This window comes from Musca vetustissima, unplaced genomic scaffold (genome assembly GCF_032173495.1).
Source record: "Musca vetustissima isolate MV318-11 ecotype Yass unplaced genomic scaffold, APGP_CSIRO_Mvet_v1 utg4863, whole genome shotgun sequence".
In the NCBI taxonomy this organism is placed as follows: Eukaryota; Metazoa; Arthropoda; class Insecta; order Diptera; family Muscidae; genus Musca; species Musca vetustissima.
The window spans coordinates 81,650-94,159 of NW_026877816.1; the positions used below are offsets into that span (position 1 = coordinate 81,650).

The following is a 12,510-nucleotide window of genomic DNA, read 5'->3' on the forward strand; positions in this document are numbered from 1 at the left end:
AACGTTGTTATATACCTTGGTACCTCCATAAACGAATCTAATAACATCAGCTTTGAAATCTGGAAAAGAATAGTGTTGGCCAACATATGCTACTATGATCTATCAACTTAAAAAACTTTCGGAGATATTTGGCCTATATAATTATGCACTTTTTAGAGACATTCCTATTCCTCGTCTATTAGGGGCTCTCTAAAGACACCTTGGAGACGTTTTCCCTTTACACGATTTTTGTCAAATACAACCTTAACATCCTTAATTTAAAATAAGTCTTTCCGGACCCTTTTTTATTGTATATATATATATACCAAAGGGTTTTTGGAAATTCGAACTATAACTGTCCGAAAATTACGAAAATGTACTAAATTTGGAGTGTGAATTAAGGTTGAGAAATAGGTTCCATTTAAGCAGACGGTTTTGAAATGTACATTTCTACATTTCTATACTAACGTTTGTTAGGAGGTACAACTTCTGGAGGTATTCTGTTTATAGAAAATACGTTTATTGGACCTTTTTCTTGATATTTTTTACTAAATTTTCATAGGTTTTTTAGAGTTAAAAAAATAATGTCAGAGGACTTCTCTCAGAACTATTTCCCAGATCAGAGCTATATACGGCATTTAGAAGTCTATAAAAAGGGGGTCTATTGCCTAGAAAAGAAATCTCTCTGGCACATTCAACTACAAAAAAGGTTCTGGAAGTTATCGGCCTATAGGGGTTTAAAATACCTCTTGAATGGTTGTTCCACATATCGAAGGTCTCCCATTTAGTACTCCACATCTGACTTGTATTCTATTTAGAAAAAATCCAAAATGGTTCCAAAAAGAGAAGTCCTCAAAAAAATAAAGAGATTTTAATGCAAAAAACACGTGACCAAGAGAATTAAAGCACAACCAAAAATAATAGAATCAATCAAAACAAGCTTGGGTGGCAAAATAAAATGAGCAAAACAAAAATATAAATACTGTCAAGCAGTATGAAAACAGTGAACCCCAAAAAACCATACATCCCATCCATCCACATCAAAATAAACTCTTCCGTCAGTCGAAATGGCTGGCTGAATGGCAGGAAAGCAACAACCCAGCCAGCCACCTCAGACAAGAGGATAACAGAATAAAAATTTGCATATGGCGCGCAAATTCTAAAGGCCTGAATTGCTTTGTAATCGTTCATTGTTCGTGTGCATTTCGGAATGCGGTTACTGAGCAGCGACTGCGAGCACCAACCAATGCTCATGATGATGATGCTGATATCACTACTACTAACTAATAATCATACACATGAAGCAAAAGCCCAACAGAGCAAGGAATAATAGTCAAACGAACAATAACAGAAAACCGAAAGGACGACGACGACAATGGTAATGATGATGATGTTAGGATATGCAAATACAAAATACGACTGCAATGAAACGACGTTGTCGTCATCGTCAGCCATCACACCAACATTGATAATATTACCAAAATGATAATAAAAAGGCAAACCATATTATGGCCTATGAACAGTTACGTTGCAAGCGTGCTACGTGTTACATGTCAGGCAAAGCGAACAGTTGAAACGTTTCCAAAAAAACCAAAATAATCGGGACGTTTAACGGATATTTATTTTAAAATTTTGAAAAAATAATAAAATTTTAAATATAGTATTTTACTATGGCTGGACCATTTCTATCACCTTTACCTGGTGATCTTTTAACGGAATATATGTTCGGACGTCGTCGCCAACGCCGTAATCGTACAACATTTACGCCACAACAATTACAAGAATTGGAGGCGTTATTTCAAAAGACCCACTATCCGGATGTATTTTTACGTGAAGAAGTCGCTTTGCGTATTAGTTTAAGTGAAGCTCGTGTTCAGGTGATTTTTTTTTAACAAAGAAAGAAACATTATTTTAAATATAAATTAATAAAAAAATAGAATTTTTGGAATTATTACTATAGTGTGAAGTAATATCCGAAATTTGGAACATAAAGGGAATTACTTACTACAACTACCAAACATTTTGAAGTATATGAATTTCGAGTGAAGTATTATTGAGCAAAACCCATGCATAAACTATTAAGGAAAAGACCAGAGCCGAAAAGGACCGACTATATTATACCTTATATTTTGGGTCCTAAGATTCGCATTGTAACCAATATATATATATATATATGTATATACATTTAGACCACTCTAAATAATTTGGTTCTATGCTATTGTTCTAATAAAACCAAAATGTTGATCGGATCGACCGTGCATCTTTGGTGGACCCTGGACATGAAACCCGTCGAAATGAAATATGTATGTATATACCGACAAAATTTCATATCAATCTGACAAACTTAGGGCTAATGGTATACCCATAATATGAAATCAGATACAATGCTATATTCAAACAAAGCAAATGGGGCGGGAATTGTATACGGCGGTATGTCCAATTATAGACATACGTAAGAAATTGTCCGCGTAAATATGTACTACCTTAAAAGAACCCAGAGAATGCTGATAAAAACTTGAAAATACAGAAAATAGGGCGGTACATTTATATGAGGGCTATGTACAAACCGATACCTCATTATCTGCATATATGTCAGCCTCCAAAACCCCTCAATGTGAAATTGCAGTTACTTTCAAAATTCCAAAAAAATAGAGTGGTACCGTTACATGGTACTAACAGGAATTAATTTTTTAGTGAGAAGATTTGACACTACATTAGAATGAAAAGTATCAAATTACAGGGTAACCCCACTCTATGGGGTTACCCTGAAACCAATATAAATAATTCATGGTATGGATATTTTGTGCCCAATGAGAATTCAAAATATAAAATTTAAGCCACTTCGGATCAAAAATGTGCCTAAAGTCAACAAAACACTGAATAATGGAGGTTGGTATGATGATAATTTTTGGTAGGTTTTTTGCTCACTGAAAATCCCAATATATCAAAATAAAATGACCAATATTGACAATTTGTAGTAGGAAAATTTTCTACACAGGGAAAACCAAAAATACAAAATTTCAACAAATTTGGCTAAAAAACTTTTCCAAAGTTTTAAAATATCATATATTGGGGGTACCGTTCCATGGAGCTACCCTAAAAAGGACCGATATATCCCATTTCCAATAACAAAAATCCTAGAAGTAGATGAAATGTATGTGCAACATTTCAAAGTTTTGTATTCAATGTTGCGAGCTGTATCGTTCTTAATCAGGCAGACTGACATGGCTAAATCGATATAAAATGTTATTCTGATTAAGAATAAAAGGTAAATTTTAAAGATATACGGATCTCATTAATAACTAAGCAAAGTTCTTTCTATTCATTTTATTAGCACTTTTATTTGTCACTTTTTCACTTGGCGATCCAAGAGGCAAAGTTTTTCTTTTTTTTTTTTTGGAAATCTTTCCAGGTGAATTATGTAGGTTCTCTTCTGTTGATACAAAGTCTTCTATCTTTTGACTATGTAATTTGGGAAATACTTTTAATCCTCTATAAATCTTCCTAGAGGTATATAGTTTATAGAAGACTTCCTTATTTTGAGAAATATCTGCCTAAAAATCTTCAGTCCATAGAATATCTTTCGGAAGTAATAGATTTTTAAACGTCTACTGAAGGAGGTGTACATTCAGAGATTTTGTGCCCAAAAACCCTCTATGAATTTTTCTAGAAAATGTACCTTTAATAGTACTTCAGTTTATAAAACGAGCAAAGCATTTTATAATAATCTATGTCCCAAAGTAAATTTCAATCGTGCTTTAAATTTTATTTTATTTAAAATGTATTTTTAAAATGTTGACACTTTTCGCGGGAGGTTTAGAAGAATTGACCGATGTCTCCCTTCTTTAGACTTGATCTAGGTTGGCTAATAATATTATGATGTGCAAAGTATACATTAAATTTGACATTAAATTCGATTGATTGGGGATTTATAATTTTTTTGGTAATTTCTACTGCAAATAAGATTTACAGGAGAGGTATTTTAAGAAGTGGACTGATAAGTTCCTTCTTCCAACATTATACATGCTTGGTTTAAATATTCGGTTGTTCAAAGTTGGGTTCAAATCGGACAGTTCTTTCCCATGATATTTAAAATTTATATTCAGCAAAATATTGACCATTTTCTTTGGAAAGTACAAGAACTTGATTTTTGAATGGATGAAATATTAAGATGTGTAAGTTTGGTTGAAATTGGCTACTCCCTTCAAGAGGTATGGTTAGGTTAGGGATGTGCGGTTGTTGTAACAACCGTCCACTCGGAGACTATGTCCATTGTGATCATCCTTTGTAAATATGTATACCTATAAAAAAAAACAGGTATCATACGCACCAAATTGACGGACACTTGTAAATCTACTCCAAATTGTCTTAAGCGGATTGGGTCCAAAGATAGATTTCTGTATTATGTGTTTAGGACACATTATACATTAGGAACCTCCCTCACAAGGTGTCGAACTAAAATTGACTACGTGAAAATATTTTGTAATATTTAAAATTAAAATCAGTGAGCGGAGCAGTATAGTCGGACGGGGCAGACCATACGATACCCTACACAACTATCTGATATCTACACCCTGTTGCCCGATTAGAGGTCAAAATCACCTCTTCCTTACACTGACATAATATTCTGTACAGTCCTTCTAATTACTTATCCATATTCACCTTCACCGTGGGTTGTGTTGTGATGTTGAGCTTATAATGCTGGCCTAAAGATCGACTCAAAAAAAAAAACACACACACAAAATTTAAGTATTCGGTCCACATCATCCCAAAATTAGTATCTGATCATCATCGAAAATTATAGAACTTGTTCTTGATCATAGCTGGAAGCTCATGGAACATTTCAAAACATTCAGCGCTATATTTCCGCACTCCAGTGTGGTAATGGGTTACTAAAGAATATCTGAATACATAAGTACCTGTACATATTTAAATGTAACTCCCGCATCCGAGTACATACGACAATATAATTGGTATCAATTTAAAGGCCTACCACTCCTCTTGGATATATTATAAACTTCTCGGGTCTATGTCCTTCAGGGGTAAATATATACGCTATAGAATACAAATTTTGTCATTTTTCACACAAAAGTCAGGGTCCATTTGACCCGCTAAATATTGACAGATCTTTATCATGCCTCTACAACAATTAAATGAAGATTGGTCCATAACTGTGGCCTGTATCGTGTTTACAAATTATAATGGACGGACGGACACACATATTCCCAATTAGTAAACCACCTTCAAATAAGAAAAGTATTGACCTGATAACGGAAAATCCGAACTCGAAAAATGTCCCTATTTCACATATATAAATAACAATGCACGTCCTGGTTGCCAAGCACATGAATAATACTCGAATCATTATCAAATAGATTGCTTATGATATTGACATATCGTTCGGTTCATGCCAAGAAATTGTGATTGGAATGAATTTCTATTTCAAGAGATAATTTTCCGAAGCGTCCGCATACCCCTAATATTACAATATCGATGGGGGTTGTCAGAAGTCATTATTCTGGTCTCAGATGTTGTTTTTTACTACTGATATTCTTAGCCGCAAGTTAATCTCCTTGAGAAGGGCAAACATTGGGAGTTGTGGTGTAAAAATGTGAAAAAATTAATGCACCAAACAAAAAACATCAACATAATTTTTTACGGCGAAATGTCATCATTCCAACGAGCATAAATCTGCAATTGTTTGATCGATACTTTACAAGAAATCAGTACAGCCATCTGCCGAAAAAAATAATGGATTTCTTTTTTCCCCAAACTAATAAACATGGGCCCATATTTATTAATATACACGTTTAATGATACCGCTCTATTCGCAGTATTTTGGAGGCGCTAGCTTCATTATCAATCCAAACCAGTTGTAATTTCGCATATCGAGCTTTCGGAAGGTAGAATTCCTCCTCGCTGAGATTTTTTTAATATATGACCATGTTTCGAACTAGTTCACATGAAAAGGTGCCGTTTTTTATTGTGGTTCACATTACCCGACTTTGAATTGTTTTCTGTTTAATTAATTTAATCTCACCTATTGTAATCATAGTAGCTAAAGGTATATTTTTTGCAGAAAATAAAGCAGATTGACACAAATTGTATAAATTGATTAACCTAGATTGGTTAATAAATTTATAAATAAACATATATAAATTTTCGATTTCAATTTTTGACGAATTTCAATTGTTCTAAAATGTAATAGAAAAAATTCTACCAAATAGAATATCTGAAGCCACTTCTTTTTTGTTCATTTTGTATAGGGTGGATGGATTCTCAATTACTCTCACAACCTTTTATTTTTCAAAAATGTAATTTATTTGTCATTCGCTTGCAAACACCCTAAAGGTGGTGTTTTGTTTTTGTCTGCCATAGTGGTCGATTAATTCAAAATTTATAAAAAACATACCTCGCTGAGTTCGTAAAAACAACTGGATTATCTGCGAAAATGTCTAAATATATATTGTCTATATCTTTCACTAAGAATTACCTTTTTCAATTTCCATTTTAGGTATGGTTTCAAAATCGTCGAGCCAAATGGCGAAAACAGGCACGTTTACAGCTACTACAAGATGCTTGGCGAATGAGATGTCTAAGCTTAGGACAGCCACCGGTTATGGGGCAAGGCGGTGTGTAACCACATCAATCCAACATTACGCAATATAAAACTAAACAATATATCATTCCAGGTGGTCCAATACCAAATGGCGCCTCACTAAATGGTCCCATGCCACCCGGTATGGATGCGGCACCAGAAAACCTTTCCAACACTTCAATACCCAAAGACGCCAACAATGGGTCAATGGGTAATGGATCACCACCACAACACAATAATATGACAATGATGCATCCGGCTGAAAGTGGGCAAAATAAATCGAACACAGGTGGTGCTGCTACTGGAGGAAATGAGAAAACCTATACCGAACTTAAACTTTACAAAGATCATCACCTGCAAAATCAACATTTAACACAGGCACTACATGCACACATGCAACATGATCCACGATTAATGGCTGCTCTCGATCACAATTCGGATGATGGTTCAGATGGGTCGGATTCGGAAGAAATTGATTTGACATCCGGATCATGTATAGATTTTTCAAATAAACATCAAAATGTTGTTATTGGCAGTACAACAGCGCAGGGGACAAGTCCTACAGGACAGACACCGCAACAGCAGCAGCAACAACAGCAATTACAACAACCACATTTGGTATCGAGCAATGGGGTACATTGAAACAAAATATAATTTTGTGAATACCACAACAAGAAATGGAACAATAAAGACAAACATACGCAATACAATAATACAAATACCAAAAAATATAATGATTGGAAAATGAATGCTCGGCATAGGAAAAAAATAAAATCTACGCTTTTATGGGTCCCTGAGAATAAATATTTTAAAAAATCCACGTCTTTATAGGTCCCTTAAAATAAATATTAAAAAAAATCCACCTCTTTGAAGGTCACTTGAAAAAAAATATTTAAAAAGGACCTCAGAAAAAATATTTAAAAAATTCACGCCTTTTACATATCCATGCTTTTGTAGGTCACTCAGACCAAATAAAGCCACAAGATTGCAAAAATCCACGTCTTTATAGGTCCCTTAAAATAAATATTAAAAAAAAAACTATTTAAAAAATCCACCTCTTTAAAGGTCACATGAAAAAAATATTTAAAAAGAAGGTCCTCAGATAAAATATTTAAAAAATTCACGCCTTTTACATATCCATGCTTTTGTAGGTCACTCAGAAAAAAAAGCCACAAGATTGCAGGTCACTTAAAAAAATATTTAAAAAAACAAGCCTATGTTGGTCTCTCAGAAAGAAGTGATGAAGTGTCTGCGGAATTACACAAAGGTTTTATTTTTAATTGGGCGATACCAAAGAGATTGGAACGATGGTTCCCACTTTCGGACTTGGTATAGGTTTGGATCATATCGGATATTCAATTCGTTAGATACTGAATTAATGAATTTAAAAAATGTTGACATTGTGAGTGAGTTACCAGATGAAGTAGACCGACGGGTCCCATTTTCGGACATAATCTAAATACACTAAAAATAATATATTGTGCAAAGTTTCGATGAAATGGATACTCCGTTAGCTTCATATGAGATGCACAAGTTTTAAAATTTCTACCCTTTGTGTGTGAAGTACTAGAAAAAGTGGGCCGATAAGTCCCATCTGTTAACTTTATACAGGCATGGTTATAATATTAGGTTTTGCAAGGTTTGGTTGAAGTCGGAAGTCCGTTCTCGTGTTATTATATAAATAAATTTCCTGCCAAATGTTGATCATTTTGTGGGGGAGGTACAAGAAGGAGTGGACCGACGGACGGTTTCCATCTTCGGACATAATCTAGTTAAGTTAAACATGTATTAGGATGTGCAAAGTTTCGATGAAATTGAATATTCCGTTCGTTTCATATGAGATAAACAAGTTTTCAAAATTTTGACCCCATCTTCGAACTTGAACTATGTTTGAAAGAAATATTACGATGTGAAAAGTTTAGATGAAATCGGTTAATCTCTTCGAGACGAGACATTTGTGAATCAACTACTAGTTGTGTGGTTATACCGGGATCCGTAGAACCGGGTATAACTGGGACCTGTTCCCGAACACTCGGGCCAAATAACCGGTCACGTCCCTTAAGAAAAAAACTACATTTTCATTATTGGGGGAAAAATAACTACCTGTTAAATATTTTTTAATTAAATCTGATCATTTTCACTAAACTAGAGTTAAGCCGAAAGCTTTTATGGCGGACATGGACATATTTCGAAACATTCCACTGAAAATGTTTTTCACCATCCATGTCAAATTACAGATACCTACTTCGATATGAAAATCGGCCTCCAAAAACACGGAAGACCAACTTACAGCCACTTCGATGGGGGAACGGGCCAAATACCTCAAAAATGAGGCGTTACTCTATTATGGATAGATGAATATGCCAACACGTGTAAAATGTTTCCGAAATGTGTTAAATTTAAAAATAAGAAAATACGCACTTACCGGTTGCACCACAAACATCAAACATCGCGCCGTTATCCGCAACGCCTTTACGAACATTGTGCGAAGAATTATACATTTGTATAATTTAGTTCGACATTTCACTGAAATATCGAAAGGAAGGTATTAAGCAGAGCGGATATAACATTTCTAATATATTTACCTTATATTCGTATTTTAAATTATGTTTTCCATTTTCCAAATTTCACAATTTATTTCACTTTTTTCAAAACAAATTACTTCAAAATTATAAATAATGGAAACAAAGTTGCCATATTTATCGTACGTAACGGCTACCAATTACTATTGATTCCGACTACTCACATTTAAAATATTTATAACCATTCACAATAGGGAGAAAATAATATGGTAATGACATTAGAGTTGGTAATCATTCACAATTGTATATGTTAGTAGGGAAATCTTATTGAAGTTTGTAACGGTCGCGTGATATTTCTATTATTACCGAAGATATTAATACTCAGAATAAAATGTATATCTCAGTTCGTCTTCGGACGGCTAACAAGAAAAAAATAAAATTTTACAAAATCATATAAATTTTAATATATATTTTCATTTTAACCCTCGGCCAGGTTTGTCTGTCTTTCAGCAAAAACAAAAACATCAATAGTAACGGTATATAGTATAACCGAAAAATCGCAAAGAAAGAGAGTACTTTTAAACGTCGAATATATTCGAAAAAAACACTGAAAGGGTTAAAGATTTTTAGACTTGTTTAGATATGATACATGGTCCTATACCTCCTATACTAAATAGGAAGTGGACGTGGTGTAAAGACGAAAAAAAATATCTGTCCGTCTATTAACACACACACATCAGCACAGGCATTGCAATTATTCCCAGGATGTTTGATATTTTCGTATACATACTTACTTAGCTGGCTTGTTACAGAACGGTTGTTCCAAAAGCCGAGCTTAAAAAAGATTTCCAAGCGCGTCGGTCTAGTGTGCATTTCCTTTAATTTGAAAGACCACGTTCCAAGATGTTGTTTTGGGACACATTTCTCAACTCAATAGGCTTTAATTATACCAAAATTATCAATATCGCACCATGTTTTGCAATAGCCGCATATAATTATTTTGTTATTTTGAAGATTTCAGAAACGTGTTTTCAATTGGCTCTACTTGAACACTCTACTCTACTTGGATTTTGATTGTGTGACAAATCTTATTACCTAAAGTTATTATATAGCTTAGCTGGCTTGTGACAGAACGTTTGTTCCATAAGCCAAGCTTAAAAAAATATTTCCAAATGCGTCGGTATTGTACGCAGCTCATCCAATTTGAAAGACCATGTTCCGAGATGTTGTCTTCCACTTGATCTTTCCATCGAATTCGTGGCCTTCCCCTTCTGCGTGAGCCATCAGTTGGCTCGCTTGTATATGTCATTTGAGCTGGGGCATCCTCATCCATTCTAACAACCTAGTCGACGTAGTCGCTGCAGCTCAACACATCTGACTACATGACAACATAACCCCCTCATTCTCCAAAATAAAAGAAGGTAGTTTAGTACAGGACTTTAATGCAGCATCTGTAGCCTTTTGTGGCTTCGGAGACCTCTGTTGTTGCCCAAATTCCATGTAGCTCGCTATCGATGATCTGTTGGGATAGCGGCAGGAAATGTGTTCTGGATAAGCAACATAATGTTACTTAACTAAGAGCATCCTGGCCTAGTCAGGAAGATGATCGACGATATACAATTCCAAACCATTCCAATTCGGAGTACATTTTTTTTTTTTTTTTGAAAAGTTACTGTGGAAGGAAATTGGGGAGTTTTGTAAAAAATGTTAAATAAATAAACAAAATCATTTGAATTTACACATTTTGATTTTACGATATTTGGATTTTTGACCGACCAAGGCAAAAATAGTGCTAGTGGTCGTGGTTCTAAATAAAATCCGACTTTTTGTAACTTTATTGGCCGATTAAAATTTCATTTTATTCCCTAGATGTTATTAGTTTTTAAAATATTTTACGAAGACTTTGTTTGTTTCTAGCCTATTCAAAACTGAGCAAGATTAACAAACCCCCCTTTACAACGAACGTCCACAACAAATGGTTTTTGTATTCGACTTCTTTTGTATTTGTATTTATTATATTTCATTTAAATATTTTTCGTACATAATTACAAGAAAATGTTAAATATTCTTTTCTTTTTTTTAGTTGTCTGTTTTTTTAATTTTCTCCAATATTTTATTACTAATACATTTCTTTTCGTGTGTTTTGCTGTAAACCAAAATGAATTTGTTTTTCTTTTCGCTGTGTAAGAAAAACAAATTAAAAAAATAGGAATGAAAAGAAAAATAATACAAGCTCTATAAAAAAACAATTGAAAAAAAATAGATATCGATTAGAAGAAAAGGACGAACCAACAACAATTCCCAGTTTGGAAGTTTAGGGAATAATTTTGTTGTAGTTACTTCATTTGTTCTTAGTGATGCTGCTTTTCTCTTTATTTTTGGATTTTAATTTTTTATTTAGTACTTTATATTTTGTTTTTTTTTTTTTTAAAGAATGAATTAACAAAATAAACGTTGATTTTGTTTTTATTTTTTATTATTTCTGGTTGTTGTGTAGTTATTGTTTTTATCTCATTTATTATTTTTTTTGTATGCTTGTGTTCTTATTGTTGGTTTATTTTGTCGTTTTGCTATTTGCATTTTGAAAATGGAAATTACTTAAAAATTACACACAGTTTTCGTTTTATTTTTTAATTTAATTTTTTTTATTTTTAATGTAATGTTGTTAAGTTATTTGTTTCAAAAAAATTAAAATCTAAATATGAAAGCCCAAAAACAAAATAATGTTCATTTTTTCTTCCTTTATTAAAATCTATGTATATGTGTTTTCATTTTTAAATGTCCAGCAGCATAAATTACATTTTTAAGAAAACAAAAAATTAATAAATTATTTATATTTATATATGTATATGAATGAAATGCAGAAAAATAAACACAAAAATGAAAGGAAAGGGGGAGCAACATTAGGAAAAACAACAAACAAAGTTTTTTTTATACCAAAGAGACACAAAAATAAATTAAAAAAAAACACACCCTAAACATAGATGTATATATTTATGGATTTAAAAAATAGTGCAATAAAACTTAAAATTAAACAAAAATAAAAAAATATTGAGAATTGAGTTTGTAAACAATAACATTCCAAAAACCCCCTTTTTAAGCGTGCTGTTCGAACATGATTCAATGGTTTCAGTGTGGAGCTAAAAATTTAGGAGAGCGTATTGCTTGATTTTTAAATTAATAAAATAAAAAAATTAGAAAAAATGCTTCTAAGGCAGAGACAAGCATTAATTTCCGGTTCGGACATAACCTCACTTTTTTGAGATTGCTAACGTTTGGGTTGGAAAACATAATTTATCAATTCAGACCTAACCTTACTTTTTACATTGGTAAAAAATGAGGTCAGTATGACATAACCATACTTTTGTATGTTTGTATAAACAATGCGGATCTAAGCATACTTTTTTTATA

General features: G+C 33.1%; 1 protein-coding gene across 1 annotated transcript; it reads left to right on the plus strand.

Moving 5' to 3' along the window:
• Positions 1–1,643: 1,643 nt before the first annotated feature.
• On the plus strand, positions 1,644–7,219 carry LOC133322482 (retinal homeobox protein Rx2). Its single transcript, XM_061531474.1, has 3 exons — positions 1,644–1,856; positions 6,494–6,611; positions 6,672–7,219. Exons 1-3 carry the CDS (start codon positions 1,650–1,652, stop codon positions 7,217–7,219), a joined length of 873 nt encoding a protein of 290 aa, XP_061387458.1. The 5' UTR covers positions 1,644–1,649.
• Positions 7,220–12,510: the final 5,291 nt, after the last annotated feature.